Raw genomic sequence first — 15,946 nt, 5'->3', positions numbered from 1 at the left:
CAACCTCACCTCTATAACAACCTTCACTAGGTCAGCAAAACACTGTACTGTAGACCTCCTATCACTATAGCAACCTCACCTCTATAACAACCTTCACTAGGTCAGCAAAACACTGTACTGTAGACCTCCTATCACTATAGCAACCTCACCTCGTTAACAACCTTCACTAGGTCAGCAAAACACTGTACTGTAGACCTCCTATCACTATAGCAACCTCACCTCATTAACAACCTTCACTAGGTCAGCAAAACACTGTACTGTAGATCTCCCATCACTATAGCAACCTCACCTCTATAACAACCTTCACTAGGTCAGCAAAACACTGTACTGTAGATCTCCCATCATCTTTATGACACCTTTTTATATATACATATTTTTTTATTTGAACCTTTATTGAACTTTTTTTAACGTGGGCCCTGCTCTTTATCAAGATCACTCATGAATTTACAGCAGGTCTGATGGCATTACTGCAGGTTACCACAGGGGAGGAGCAGAATGTTTTACATAAAATATCTCGGTGGTCAAATTTAGAGTACATTTTAACGGTGAATGTAACAGATTAAAGGCATATTATTATTAAAATTAACTATTTGCGTTATGAAAGTAATTATTATATGATTACTACTCCCAACTGTTATTACTTTTTTGAAGAAAAAAATTAATAATATATATTTTTTAAATATATATATTTTTGTGTACCACATGGCGTAACCCCGCTGACCACAGGTTGAAAACCGCTGTCCTGGGCGCCTACAGGTTGAAAACCGCTGTCCTAGAGCCTACAGGTTGAAAACCGCTGTCCTAGACGCCTACAGGTTGAAAACCGCTGTCCTAGAGCCTACAGGTTGAAAACCGCTGTCTTGGAGCCGACAGGTTGAAAACCGCTGTCGTAGACACCTACAGGTTGACAACCGCTGTCCTAGACGATTGAAGCCTAATGATCACCCACTGCCAAGCCAATACATTAATATTACATTAGGTGGCATTAGTTAAAAGCAAGAGGATAATGTTGAGGTGCGGTTGCATCATTGCTCTCTTCTCTTGTTTTCTATCCCTCAATCTTTTTCATGCTGTTGTTGAATTCGGCCAGCTGCCAGTTCCTGGCCAGGTAGTCTTTTTTCATTCCGGCTGGATCGCTCTCTCTCTCTGTCTCTCTCTCTGTCTCTCTCTCTCTCTCTCTCTCTCTCTCTCTCTCTGCTCTCTGTCTCTGTCTCTCTCTCTCTGTGTCTCTGTCTCTATCTCTGTCTCTCTCTGTCTCTCTCTCTATCTATCTCAATTCAATTCAAGGGTCTTTATTGGCATGGGAAACGTGTTAACATTGCCAAAGCAAGTGAGGTAGATAATATACAAAAGTGAAATAAACAATCAAAATTAACAGTAAACATTACACATACAGAAATGTCAAAACAATAAAGACATTACAAATGTCATATTATACATATATATATATATATACAGTGTTGTAACGATGTACAAATGGTTAAAGAACACATGGGAAAATAAATAAGCATAAATATGGGTTGTATTTACAATAGTGTTTGTTCTTCACTGGTTGCCCTTTTCTTGTGGAAACAGGTCACAAATCTTGCTGCTGTGATGGCACACTGTGGAATTTCACCCACTGGATATGGGAGTTTATCTCTCTATCTCTCTGTATCTGTTTCTCCCTCTCTCTCCCTCTCTCTGTCTCTCTCTCTGTCTCTGTCACTCTCTCTATCTCTCTCTCTCTATCTCTCTCTCTATGTTCCTCCCTCCTCTTTTCCTCCCTCTCTCTCTCTCTCTCTGTCACTCTATCTATCTATCTATCTATCTATCTATCTATCTATCTATCTATCTATCTATCTATCTATCTATCTATCTCTCTCTCTCTCTCTCTCTCTCTCTCTCTCTCTCTCTCTGTTCCTCCCTCCCTCCTCTTTTCCTCCCTCTCTCTCTCTCTCTCTCTCTCTCTGTCACTCTATCTATCTATCTATCTATCTATCTATCTATCTATCTATCTATCTATCTATCTATCTATCTCTCTCTCTCTCTCTCTCTGTTCCTCCCTCCTCTTTTCCTCCCTCCTCTTTTCCTCCCTCTCTGTCTATCTGTGCACAGGAGGTGTAATTGTAGCAGCACTCTCCCCCATATTGTGACTTTTTAAACGCTTTTTGTCTTGGCAGGGAGAGTGACTGCTTCATCATTTTTTGATTTCCTGACATGGTGTTGGGGGGATAAAAGGAGAAGATGAATGGCCATAGCAGTTCAGTAGCACAGTGCTAATCCCGTTCTGGGACCAGGGACCGTTCTGGGACCAGGGACCATTCTGGGACCAGGGCCCGTTCTGGGACCAGGGACCGTTCTGGGACCAGGGCCCATTCTGGGACCAGGGCCCATTCTGGGACCAGGGCCCGTTCTGGGACCAGGGCCCGTTCTGGGACCAGGGACCGTTCTGGGACCAGGGGCCGTTCTGGGACCAGGGGTGGTTCTGGGACCAGGGGTGGTTCTGGGACCAGGGCCCATTCTGGGACCAGGGACCGTTCTGGGACCAGGGACCGTTCTGGGACCAGGGCCCGTTCTGGGACCAGGGGCCGTTCTGGGACCAGGGCCCGTTCTGGGACCAGGGACCGTTCTGGGACCAGGGCCCATTCTGGGACCAGGGCCCATTCTGGGACCAGGGCTGGCTCTGGGACCAGGGCTGGTTCTGGGACCAGGGCCCGTTCTGGGACCAGGGACCGTTTCTCTCCACGGCACACTGCTTTGATTTCTCTGGCTCCTCTACAACTCATTTCATATTAACACTAAACAAGAGGCCTGTTTCCCTGGTCGCCCCCTTTAGACGATCTGCCAAAACAAATGGTGCTTGAACAGCACTGTTGGCAATGTTATGTCCATTGTACATTGGAGATTACAGACGTGTCTAACAGAGACAGGTGGTGCATCAAGATCACTGGGGATAGACTTGTATGTGATAGACTGTGGGGTGCCAAGGTTATGTGATTGTGATTGTCATCACCACTATCTTTGCCCTATGCAGGACATCGGGGTGGATGAAAATGGCACTCTGGACCTGAGCATGAAGAAGCCCGTCAAACGAGAGGGTACCAGCCCAGGGTTGTGTTCCCCGGACCCCTCCTCCTCCTCTTCCTCCCTGCACCACGGAGGCAGCAGCGGCATGACCTCGCCCCACACAGGCCACATCTACAAACAGGAACAGTGGGAGGAGCCTCTGGACTACACGAAACCCAACCGCCAGCGAGAGGAGGATGTAGAGGAGGTCTGTTCTCTACTATCTTCGTCATCCTTCCTTTCCTCTTCTCCTCGTTAAGATCATGGAGGCTTGTTGCCATCTTTACACTCATGCCTAACAATTCAAATGTACTAAAGGATCGGATGTGTCCTCTAATCTTCTTACTTCCGTTTGATTGCACAGCTGGAGCACCACACAGCGCGGTCGTTTGCCTCGTCCGACCCTGAGGACATGGACCTGATGCAGGACTACCCCCAGGAGAGGAAGTACCCTGGAGAGGTCACGACCCCAAACTTCAAGGTCCAGTTCCAACAACCCAAGGACTGCAAGAAAGACCTGCTCCTGTAAGTCAATGATCTACAGTCCTAGAAATAAAGGTGTTACCTAGCACCAGAAAGGGTTCTTCGGCTGTCTCCATAGGGGAACCCTTTGAAGAACCTATTTTGGTTCCAGGTAGAACCCTTTTGGCATCCATGTAGAACCCTTTCCACAGAGGGTTCTACTTGGAACCAAAAATGGTTGTCATATGGGGACAGACGCAGAACCCTTTTGGCATCCATGTAGAACCCTTTCCACAGAGGGTTCTACTTGGAACCAAAAATGGTTGTCATATGGGGACAGCCGCAGAACCCTTTTGGAAACCTTTTTTCTAAGAGATTGTCAATTCCCCCTGGAGGAGCGGCTGCACAACACATCCTTTTAGTCTTCCACGTCTCCCCCTTTCCCCTGAGATACTGTCATTCACCATTCCTCTCCTCTCCTTCTCTCTCCTCTCCTCTCTGTTCCTCTCTGTTCCTCTCCTCTCTCCTTCTCTCTCCTCTCCTCTCTGTTCCTCTCCTCTCCTTTTCTCTCCTCTCCTTTTCTCTCCTCTCCTCTCCTCTCTCCTTCTCTCTCCTCTCCTTTTCTCTCCTCTCTCCTTCCCTCTCCTCTCCTCTCCTCCCCTCTCCTCTCCTTCTCTCTCCTCTCCTTTTCTCTCCTCTCTCCTTCTCTCTCCTCTCCTCTCCTCTCCTCTCCTCTCCTCTATGTTCCTCTCCTTTCTTTTCCTCCCCTCCCCTCTACTCTCCTCTTCTCTGTTCCTCTCTCTCCTCTCCTCTCTTCTCCTTTTCTCTCCTCCTACCCTCTCCTCTCTATGTCTGTCTCCAGGTGCCCCACTCCTGGCTGTGACGGCAGTGGCCACATCACTGGAAACTATGCATCCCATCGCAGGTAGGGTATGCCCCTCTATATAGCACAGGCCCTGAATGATGTAGTCACACTGTATACAGGAACCACAGTGGCTACCTACTGATTTAGATGAAGATTGCATCCATAATAGAACATTTTCCTTCATGGCTGTTTTCTATTTTCAAAATACTTTTCCAATGACCTTGAATTATATTCTATCTTTGATTTTTCCCTCCTTTAACACTTTCTCTTCTCTTTCTCTTCCCCCTCTCTTTCTCTCTCCTCTCTCTCCCTTCAGTCTGTCTGGCTGTCCTCTTGCTGATAAGAGTCTTCGTTCCCTCATGGCGGCCCACTCTGCTGAGCTCAAGTATGTCCGTTTCCAACTGGGCTTTCCCCTTTTTCAAGTCATTGGCTCAATGCTAAATTCGATTTCCTTCTATTTCTGCTGTTTTTACTGGGACTGCTAACGCTACTGTTGCTGCATCTGTCCTTGTAATTCTCCTGCCCCCGTCTCCACATAAAAAACACTACTCCTACACCCTCCCACACATCGATTGCTATGGTGCAAATGTAACGCTTCTATTTGTCGGTGCGCTGACATTTAACCTGTTCCCTTGATTTCCCAGGTGCCCCACTCCAGGATGTGATGGTTCAGGACATAACACTGGAAACTACGCCTCCCACAGAAGGTACAGACCTCATCAGTGGACTACCAACCTACGTCCACCATCCCTACCTACCTTCCATCTCATATGAGAAACAGTCGCAAAACGACCTTCTCTCTCCCTCTCCCTCCCTCTCTCTCCCCCTCTCCCTCCCTCTCTCTCAACCTCCCTCCCTCCCTACCTCCCTCCCTCCCTCCCTCTCCCTCTCTCTCTGTCCCCCTCTCCCTCTCTCTCTCTCTCTCTCTCTCTGTCTCTCTCCCTCTCTCTGTCTCTGTCTCTCTCCCTCTCTCTGTCTCTCTCTATCTCTCTCTGTTTCTCTCTGTCTCCCTCTGTCTCCCTCTCCCTCTCCCTCTCCCTCTCCCTCTCTCTCTGTCCCCCATTCCCTCTCTCTCGCTCTCTCTCTCTCTCTCTCTGTCTCTCTGTCTCTCTCTGTCTCTGTCTCTCTCCCTCTCTCTGTCTCTCTCTCTCTCTCTCTCTCTCTCTCTCTCTCTCTCTCTCTCTGTCTCTCTCCCTCTCTCTGTCTCTTTCTCTCTCCCTCTCTCTCTCTATCTCTCTCTGTTTCTCTCTCTCTCGCCCTCTCTCTGTCTCTGTCTCTCCCTCTCTCTGTCTCTCTCTCTCTCTCTCTCTCTCTCTCTCTCTCTCTCTCTGTCTCTCTCCCTCTCTCTGTCTCTTTCTCTCTCCCTCTCTCTCTCTATCTCTCTCTGTCTCTCGCCCTCTCTCTGTCTCTGTCTCTCTCCTCTCTCTGTCTCTCTCTCCCTCTCTCTCCCCCTCTCCCTCCCTCTCTCTCAACCTCCCTCCCTCCCTACCTCCCTCCCTCCCTCCCTCTCCCTCTCTCTCTGTCCCCCTCTCCCTCTCTCTCTCTCTCTCTCTCTCTCTGTCTCTCTCCCTCTCTCTGTCTCTGTCTCTCTCCTCTCTCTGTCTCTCTCTATCTCTCTCTGTTTCTCTCTGTCTCCCTCTGTCTCCCTCTCCCTCTCCCTCTCCCTCTCCCTCTCCCTCTCTCTCTGTCCCCCATTCCCTCTCTCTCTCTCTCTCTCTCTCTCTCTCTCTGTCTCTCGCCCTCTCTCTGTCTCTGTCTCTCTCCCTCTCTCTGTCTCTCTCTCTCTCTCTCTCTCTCTCTCTCTCTCTCTCTCTCTGTCTCTCTCCCTCTCTCTGTCTCTTTCTCTCTCCCTCTCTCTCTCTATCTCTCTCTGTTTCTCTCTGTCTCTCTCTCCCTCTCTCTCTATCACACACAGACACACAAGGCCAGAGAAGCTTAGAAAGAGATCACGGTAGTTTCAGGCAGGACTCATACACCCAAACACAATTGTGGAAATTATTATTCTTAATTTTTATTTTTTTTATGTATATGCTTAAGGTTTTTTGTTTTTTTTACTACTTTGTTGGATTTCAAATAGCTGTTTGGTTTCTTTTTTTTTTATTTCTTTTTTTTAAACATTGCACTTTCTTTCGGCATTCGAATCAAAACATTAAGATGCTTCCCATATAATGTTCCATCCCTTTTGTCAAACAGTAACGTCTCCACCATAGAAGACGATTGTTCAAGGTGTTTTTCCACCCTTTTTTCATCGGCTTCATACTTTGTGTTTTCAGTTTGTCTGGGTGCCCCCGTGCCAAGAAAGGTGGATTAAAAACATCTCCCACCAAGGACGACAAGGAGGACTCCGAGCTCTTAAAGTTCGTACCACTAAAGAAAGCCACGGCCCTTTTTTCTTCCAATTAAGATATACGGTAAAAGTCACTTTCAAAAAGTTAAGGCAGTCACCCTGACCTTCGTGCAGAGGCAGGATGACCTGTCCCCAGTCTGTCTCCTAGAGATGACATCACACCTGGCTGAGACGCACTGCGCTGCCTGTGCTAACTCATAGTACTGTAGTTCATTGTAGTGTATTGCAGTGTAGATCAAAAAATGACATCTCGCATTTCTCTGAAATTGTCGTCAACTCTAAATGTTTGTTGACGACAGCCAATAAAAGACCTTGGCGTCTGTGTTTGTTGAATGTGCTTGGTTATGAAACCACAACATGATGCCATGCAACAGGTAGAGAGAGGTACCTGTAGTGGAGTACCTATAATGTCAAACCTACGGCGGAGAAGTAACACTTTGTTTTTTAATCGGCCATGTTTTTGGACCCATAGTGAAATAGTACTAGCTACTGTAATGGCAGTCTTACACATATGTACTAAATATATGACATTATGTTATAACTATATGTACCGTTCACCTTGTGCTTTCCATCCCATCTCTCTCTATGAGTCTTATATCTATAGATATACTAACGTTTACACCTCTCTCTCTTTCCCTCCCTCTCTCCCCTACAGATGCCCCGTGCCAGGCTGTGACAGCCTGGGTCACATCAGTGGGAAGTACGCCACTCATCGCAGTGCCTATGGGTGCCCGCTAGCTGCCCGCAGGCAGAAGGAGGGGATGCTCAACGGTAACCCATTCTCCTGGAAGGCCTTCAAGACGGAGGCCCCCAACTGCCCCACCCCCGGCTGTGATGGATCAGGACACGCCAACGGCAGCTTCCTCACACACCGCAGGTACGGACCAATCACAACACAGAACACAGGGCAGCTTTCTCACACACCGCAAGTACGGACCAATCACAACACAGAACATAGGGTAGCTTCCTCACACACCGCAGGTACGGACCAATCACAACACAGAACACAGGCCAACTTCCTCACACACCACAGGTATGGACAAATCACAACACAGAACACAGGCCAGCTTCCTCACACACTGCAGGTATGGACCAATCACAACACAGAACACAGGCCAGCTTCCTCACACACTGCAGGTATGGACCAATCACAACACAGAACACAGGGCAGCTGACAGACAAATGATTACCACTGATTGCGTTACAATTCTAAATGTATCATTTTGTGGTTCATTCATGGTTTTAAATACTCAACTTGATGAAATTGACCATCTTTATTCTTCCTGTTTGTAGTCTCTCTGGCTGTCCCAGAGCCTCCTTTGCCAGAAAGAAAGCCAAGATCCCTGGAGATGAATACCTGAGCACCAAGTTCAGGGCCAGCGACGGTAAGAGAACAACGGAATAGGGAACACCTTTATGTGACAGTCAATGTCTAGTCAATACCCAGCTAGCACATTTGGTTCCTTGGAAGTTGTGGGAACGTATGCTTTTGGTTTCACATTGGTTGTGGGAACGAAGTCATACATTAATCTGAATGTTTTTTTTTTGGCGTTCTGAGAAAAGAAGTGAACATTTCCTATGTTCTGGGAACGTTTATCTTTGGTAGCAGAGAGGTTCTGAGAATGTTTTACTCTGGTTCCTTAAAAAAAAAATCTGGGAGGTTTTTATCAAATATAGGTCATTTAGAGGTTTTTGAATAGCTTCCTTAAAACATTCACTGAATGTTTTATTAAGACTTTTAATAACACTGATAACTTATTTTGGGGTTAACTTTTTTTTTTACTCCAGGCACAGATAGGACCAATGATGTATATAAACTCTGGATTGCTGATGCTACTGTAGCTATTGGCCATTGACAGGCTTTGAAACCACTGGTCGGCCATATTGGTACTCCCCAGTAGGAGCAGTCCTTCAAAGGAATGAATGGAATTCTACATTATTTCAATTAAATGTAAAAAATTACATGTATTTAAGTATTTTTGTTGTTGTAGTGGGACATTTCCTGGGAAATGTTCTTGTTGCTTACAACCTCATACTAATCGCATTAGCCTACGTTAGCTCAACCGTTCTGTGGAAGGGACACCGAACCCGAAGAAGTTTTAAGATCAGGTGTGGTCAATTAGTGGGCACGGCCAACACACCTGAACACACTTAACAAGAGAGAGGATAATGCATTTCTAAAGCTTCCAAAATATGTTTTACAACGGTGGAGGAGTGCCAAGATGGAGATGCAGTAGCTTCAACACAGCACCCCCTATTAGTCATCTAGAGTATATATATATAAATATAAATCATTGGATAGGACACATGGAAATTATTTTTAATTTGGCATTAATCATGCAAACATATATTTTTTTATTGTGGCATGGCATCAGTGAGATTCAGACCTGTAATCTTCTGTTCTCTATCCATGGAATTAGTCCACTGCGACACCAGGATGGAGATGGCATGCCATGTTGTTTTATGTATACAAAGCTGTTCATTGTAGTCTATTCAAACAGACCCCGTTTTAAAGGTAACAAGCACTCATTAAGATCAGGTGTGGTCAATTAGTGGGCGCGGCCAACACACCTGAACACACAGGATAGAGAGAGTTTTGTTGATTCTGCGACAGGAATGTTTTTAAATAACATTCTTAGAACATTCTATGAACGTTACTAAAGTTTTCTTGTGGTTTTTATGGAAAGCTTTCTTATAGTTCTCGGAACAATTTGAGAACAGTACTTTAAACAGAACCGTGAGGGAACCTGTAGGAAACGATACGCTGAAGTACTCAAATTCTCAAAGGAGAATGTTGTTTCTTAACGTTCTCTGAACTATTTGAGAACATTCCCAATGTCAAACCAGTTGGAGAACGTTCCTAAAACATTACCAACGTGTTAATTAACTGTCACCATATTTGAACGTTTAGGAAACGTTCTGTTCAAGTAATGAAATTCAAGAAAATATAAATGATAAATAAATAGAACGTTGTGGGAAGGTTGTAAAATAACCATAGGACAACCACGCTCTCGCCAAGCTTTAAGAAACATATGGTTCTCACTACATTATGTGCTAGCTGGGTAGAGTTTATCAAACTAGGATGACCCATTTCTCCTGTCCCCTCTTATAACCTTATGCATCTCAATCATCTCTTCCCTTCCATCCTGTAGTTCTGAACAATGACGAGGACATCAAGCATCTCAACAAGGAGATCAAGGAGCTCAACGAGACCAACAACGAGATGGAGACAGACATGGTGAACCTGCAAACACAGGTGTTTGTGTGTGTGTGTGTGTGTGTGTGTATGTGTGTATGTGTGTGTGTGTGTGTGTGTGTGTGTGTGTGTGTGTGTGTGTGTGTGTGTGTGTGTGTGTGTGTGCGCGCACGTGTGTGTGAACGCTCATGTTTTAAAACCTCATACACCCTACATTGTGATTTATTGTAAAATGCCTGAGCTCAAGTAAATCTATATACTGTATGTGTAAATAACTGTTGTGCTGTGGTGCAGATCTCATCCATGGAGAAGAACCTGAAGAACATTGAGGTGGAGAACAAGCTGATTGAGGAGCAGAACGAGACGCTCTTCATGGAGCTATCTGGCCTCAGCCATGCCCTGATCCGCAGCCTGGCCAACATCCGCATCCCACACATGGTGAGTTAAATACCATTTATATACAGTTAGATACAGTACTGATAAAGCTGTGGCCGAGTCTCGAACATGCAGACACATACTAATACACACACTGAACAGAAACTAACACAAACACACAAACACACAATCACACTAACACACAAACACACAAACACACTGACACAAAAACACAAACACACAAACACACAGACACACTGACACACTGACACAAAAACACAAACACACTGTACTGCAGCGCCAGCTGTGCCATCAGAGTCCCTGGGTTCGCGCCCAGGCTCTGTCGTAACCGGCCGCGACCGGGAGGTCCGTGGGGCGACGCACAATTGGCCTAGCGTCGTCCGGGTTAGGGAGGGATTGATCGGTAGGGAAATCCTTGTCTCATCGTGCACCAGCGACTCCTGTGGTGGGCCGGGCACAGTGTGCGCTAACCAAGGTTGCCAGGTGCACGGTGTTTCCTCCGACACATTGGTGCGGCTGGCTTCTGGGTTGGAGGCGCGCTGTGTTAAGAAGCAGCGCGGCTTGGTTGGGTTGGGTATCGGAGGACGCATGACTTTCAACCTTCGTCTCTCCCGAGCCCGTACGGGAGTTGTAGCGATGAGACAAGATAGTAGCTACTACAACTTTGGGGAGAAAAAGGGGTAAAATTTAAATTTAAAAAAACACAAACACACTAACACACAAACACACAAACACACTAACACAAACACACTAACACACTAACACAAACACATTAACACACTAACACAAATACATTAACACACTAACACAAACACACTAACACACTAACACAAACACACTAACACACTAACACACTAACACACTAACACAAACACACAAACACACTAACACACTAACACAAACACACTAACACAAACACACTAACAAACAAAATTCCTTGTTTTTCGCATCACAGCAGGAGCCAATCACTGAGCAGAATTTCGACAGATACGTGAGCACCCTGACTGACATGTACACCAACAAGGAGTGCTTCCAGAACCCGGAGAACAAGGCTCTGCTGGAGAGCATCAACAAGGCTGTGAAGAGCATCAAGGTGTGAAAACCTCCACGAGGAAGAAGAGTGAAAACACCTAAAAGGAGAGAGTTGGCGTCAAGAGACTAGAGTATATTTAAAGAGAATACGAATACAAAAAGGGCATTCAGGTTTTATAAATGGCAACTTAAATTAAACCCAGGGAGCATTCTGTAAAGAAGAAAACGTAACTAGGACCAAAATCCAAACATGCTGCTGCTGGGATCGGAAGGAGGAAGTGGAATGGAACCAAATCCTTCGGGTTTGAATTGATGTTTTGTTTCTTTGTTTTATGTTACCTTCATCGTTATCATGTATGTCCTGTTTTGGAGGTATCTCTGTTTTTGGGGGTATCTCTTTTTTTGGAGACATCTCTGTTTTGGAGGCATCTCTGTTTTGGAGGTATCTCTGTTTTGGAGGCATCTCTGTTTTGGAGGTATCTCTGTTTTGGAGGCATCTCTGTTTTGGAGGTATCTCTGTTTTGGAGGTATCTCTGTTTTGGAGGTATCTCTGTTTCGGAGGTATCTCTGTTTCGGAGGTATCTCTGTTTCGGAGGTATCTCTGTTTCGGAGTTATCTTTTTGACTGTCCCAATTCATACTGTAATTCAAGGTTTAGTTCAGCAACAATTTGGAGAAGAAAGAAAGAAAGAATGAAGGATAGAAGTAGTGGTATGATGCCAGATAAGACAGAGGGTATGACCTGCCGACATGAGGTGAAGAAAACTGGAAAACTGTCCACATTGTGTCCCAGAGAAGACACGAAGGCTTCAGAAATGTTGTTCTGTGGCAGGATAAGGTGAGAGTGCTTGTGGATGAGTGGGTAGTGTGTGATACTGAGCACTACAGCACTCCTATTGTGTAGAAGTGAATGGAGAATCCCTGAACTCTGGGGTCTTCTTGAGCAATGGTTCATGTGCTTAGTGTTGTTACTGCAGCAAGATGTCAACATGAATCCATGTCTTGTCTCAATTCAGAGGAAAGCAGCTCTTCAAGCGAAGATTAAGTCACAAATCACTGGTTTCTTTTTCCTCTTCTGAAAATCAACAACCTTCTCTATATATCTGCTGGAAGATCTGAGAGCAACAGATACAGCCTTCTTTCTTTGAACTGAACGGTGATGGTAATGGAGTGCACACTTGTCTATTCCTGTTAGTTTGTGGTACAATATTTATTGTTATAGAAATTATTTACATTTGTGAATACGCAAATTGTAATGTATTGTCATTTTATGTGTATTTATTTGATTTGGTCTATTTATTTAAAAAAAAAATTACATGTATATTTAGTAAATCAAAAAATGCAACCCTGCTGGTCGATCATGGCCATAAAGATTTAAAATAGGGAGTCTTCTAAATCAATATTTAAAAAGCTATTTAGACAACTGTCCACACTTGATTATTTTATATATCTTATTTTATTTTAAATAATTTGTAAACATTTTTAATTGCAAATATTTTATAAATTACAATGTTTTGATAATTTTATAAAGGTTTTCTCCTTCATTTATGTTATTTCTTTTATCTGCATCTTCAGATACCCACGGCTTAAAAAGAAAGTATGTATTTATTATTTATTTAATATTAAATATTGATATGATTGTATATTTATTTTGTTATTTATGTGTGTGTTGTGATGGCTGAGTATCAGTAGTCTTAAAATCCATTTCTAATATTTAAATAAAATTTAAAAAACCATGCTCAGAAAGAATAAATAGAATATTGTTTGATTACATAGTCTTTCCTAGATATATCAGCAGTTGTAAAAGCAAAATAACCAACGAAAGAATGGTGTCAGAGTGGCTTTGTGTCATCGATGATTTATTTGCTTTTTGTCAGGAAAAATAAGACGAAGAAAATAGACAGATATAAGGATCAAATGTTACCTCTCCAAGCGCTTTGTAGCGGCCAACACTGGCTTACCCAAAACATTTTTAATGTACTATAGATGTTTTAATGCCTTTTGATAAATTATTTTTCTCTTTTCATTATTTTCTGTCAATGTGTTGAGCAGAAGCTCCAAAGAGCTCTGTTCCGGAATGTTCCGTCTAGACTGGATGTCTGGGTCTAAGACATTTAAAGGACATCTTCAAGGAAAAACTAAACTATCAAGGAGGATGACCTCTTTGACAATTTATATCACATCCACTTCTACGCCCTTGTAGCCTTATTCTAGATGACATTTGTTGATGCACAAAGTGCCACTACCACTCAGTTTCTTTCCTGATTCTTTGCATTCTGCAATGTACGATGTCTGGTCACATGACATGACCAGGGCGTCACATGACATGACCGAGAGTTGGGATTGTTTCAGATGCCTTTATTTCTTTGCCAAGATGGCCATAAGTACACTATATATACATTCTGTATAAATAGAATTTAAAATGCTATATATATATATATATATATGAATAGAAACATACATATATTTTTCCAGTGTAATTGTTGACTATTTTTCTCTTGTATTAGCTTATCAAAGGAACAGTAGTTGTTTGAGAGTTGTGACGACTAGAGGTGGTTATGACTGTGGTTTTAAAGATACTCAACAAAACTGTCATTGTTTTTTAGGTTTCCTTTTCTTCTCTATCCTTGATCCAACCATGATGATGATAATAATAACAATACATGGGACTTATATAGTGCTTTTTCAAGGACCCAAAGTCGACATGTTGTAAATGCTAATGTCTGTTGTAATGAATCTGAAATGACTGTCGTTTTAACTAAATGGTTGGCTCTTTGTTCAAGTATCGTGTGAGTGAGTTCATGTATAGAGGACTCTTCATAGTAGTCACATTGGCTATATTGTGCAGTACTGTGTCGTTATGATAAGGTTATGATCATGTCAGCCCACTGAGCGGAGTTTGTAAACACGGATCACAATGTTAAAAAGCCAATAGGGAAAGTGTAGTACTTGCTCTGAGTGATCTGTTGCAGCTAGTGGGAGACCCTGTGATAATATGATGAGGTAACCTAGTGGGAGACCCTGTGATAATATGATGAGGTAACCTAGTGGGAGACCCTGTGATAATATGATGAGGTAACCTAGTGGGAGACCCTGTGATAATATGATGAGGTAACCTAGTGGGAGACCCTGTGATAATATGATGAGGTAACCTAGTGGGAGACCCTGTGATAATATGATGAGGTAACCTAGTGGGAGACCCTGTGATAATATGATGAGGTAACCTAGTGGGAGACCCTGTGATAATATGATGAGGTAACCTAGTGGGAGACCCTGTGATAATATGATGAGGTAACCTAGTGGGAGACCCTGTGATAATATGATGAGGTAACCTAGTGGGAGACCCTGTGATAATATGATGAGGTAACCTAGTGGGAGACCCTGTGATAATATGATGAGGTAACCTAGTGGGAGACCCTGTGATAATATGATGAGGTAACCTAGTGGGAGACCCTGTGATAATATGATGAGGTAACCTAGTGGGAGACCCTGTGATAATATGATGAGATAACCTAGTGGGAGACCCTGTGATAATATGATGAGGTAACCTAGTGGGAGACCCTGTGATAATATGATGAGGTAACCTAGTGGGAGACCCTGTGATAATATGATGAGGTAACCTAGTGGGAGACCCTGTGATAATATGATGAGGTAACCTAGTGGGAGACCCTGTGATAATATGATGAGGTAACCTAGTGGGAGACCCTGTGATAATATGATGAGGTAACCTAGTGGGAGACCCTGTGATAATATGATGAGGTAACCTAGTGGGAGACCCTGTGATAATATGATGAGGTAACCTAGTGGGAGACCCTGTGATAATATGATGAGATAACCTAGTGGGAGACCCTGTGATAATATGATGAGGTAACCTAGTGGGAGACCCTGTGATAATATGATGAGGTAACCTAGTGGGAGACCCTGTGATAATATGATGAGGTAACCTAGTGGGAGACCCTGTGATAATATGATGAGGTAACCTAGTGGGAGACCCTGTGATAATATGATGAGGTAACCTAGTGGGAGACCCTGTGATAATTGTGTAATGAAACTCTCTTGGGCACTTTTTTAAAAACCATTGAAAATGAGAGCATTTGAGTATGGACTTTTTAGAACACACTGGGTTTTGGTCACTAGCAAAGTACCGGTATTCACCCCAGCAGAAGAAACAAAAGAACTGCATATTTGACCTGTTTTGTTATATTTAATGTAAATCTAAACACTGATATGTAGAATGCCCTTTGCATCAGTGTCCGGAGGGTTGATTCAATTGATGCTATCAGGTTTTTATACATGCCAGTAATACTCTTCAGACCATACAAGGGGAAGCAGAGTTTGGCTCGCAGGTTACTGGAAAGAACTGACTAAATCTGCATAATAATATGATACTAGGGCATTAGCCAAAGCCTGCGGCGATAGCAGGGATTGGATCAAGCCCTCCAAGTGAAAAGAGAGGAACGTGTGGGAGTGGAGATTGAATTGCTGCATTAGAGGTCTCCCTCTTGGTTTGGAAGAGGTGTTTGTTGCATAAATATGTGTCCATTACTCAGAATGTCAAAACCTTTTAATGGCTTCTCCTCTTCTGTATTGTGTAACCTTTA

At 43.8% G+C, this 15,946-nt stretch overlaps 1 protein-coding gene across 1 annotated transcript in view; it reads left to right on the top strand.

Moving 5' to 3' along the window:
* The window catches only part of myt1b (myelin transcription factor 1b), a 33,272-nt gene extending 18,909 nt beyond the window's left edge, over nucleotides 1–14,363 (top strand). Inside the window, exons 11-21 of the mRNA XM_065021103.1 lie at nucleotides 3,017–3,256; nucleotides 3,413–3,573; nucleotides 4,373–4,435; nucleotides 4,692–4,760; nucleotides 5,020–5,082; nucleotides 6,649–6,732; nucleotides 7,378–7,599; nucleotides 8,016–8,107; nucleotides 9,875–9,978; nucleotides 10,213–10,356; nucleotides 11,270–14,363. Of these exons, the coding sequence (XP_064877175.1) occupies nucleotides 3,017–3,256; nucleotides 3,413–3,573; nucleotides 4,373–4,435; nucleotides 4,692–4,760; nucleotides 5,020–5,082; nucleotides 6,649–6,732; nucleotides 7,378–7,599; nucleotides 8,016–8,107; nucleotides 9,875–9,978; nucleotides 10,213–10,356; nucleotides 11,270–11,413 (1,386 nt within the window). The 3' untranslated portion in view covers nucleotides 11,414–14,363. The remainder of the gene's footprint in view (nucleotides 1–3,016; nucleotides 3,257–3,412; nucleotides 3,574–4,372; nucleotides 4,436–4,691; nucleotides 4,761–5,019; nucleotides 5,083–6,648; nucleotides 6,733–7,377; nucleotides 7,600–8,015; nucleotides 8,108–9,874; nucleotides 9,979–10,212; nucleotides 10,357–11,269) is intronic.
* Nucleotides 14,364–15,946: the final 1,583 nt, after the last annotated feature.

This window comes from Oncorhynchus nerka, linkage group LG7, assembly GCF_034236695.1.
Source record: "Oncorhynchus nerka isolate Pitt River linkage group LG7, Oner_Uvic_2.0, whole genome shotgun sequence".
Classification (NCBI taxonomy): domain Eukaryota; kingdom Metazoa; phylum Chordata; class Actinopteri; order Salmoniformes; family Salmonidae; genus Oncorhynchus; species Oncorhynchus nerka.
The sequence above is the reverse complement of the archived record's forward strand: the minus strand, read 5'-3'. Positions and strand labels throughout refer to the sequence as shown.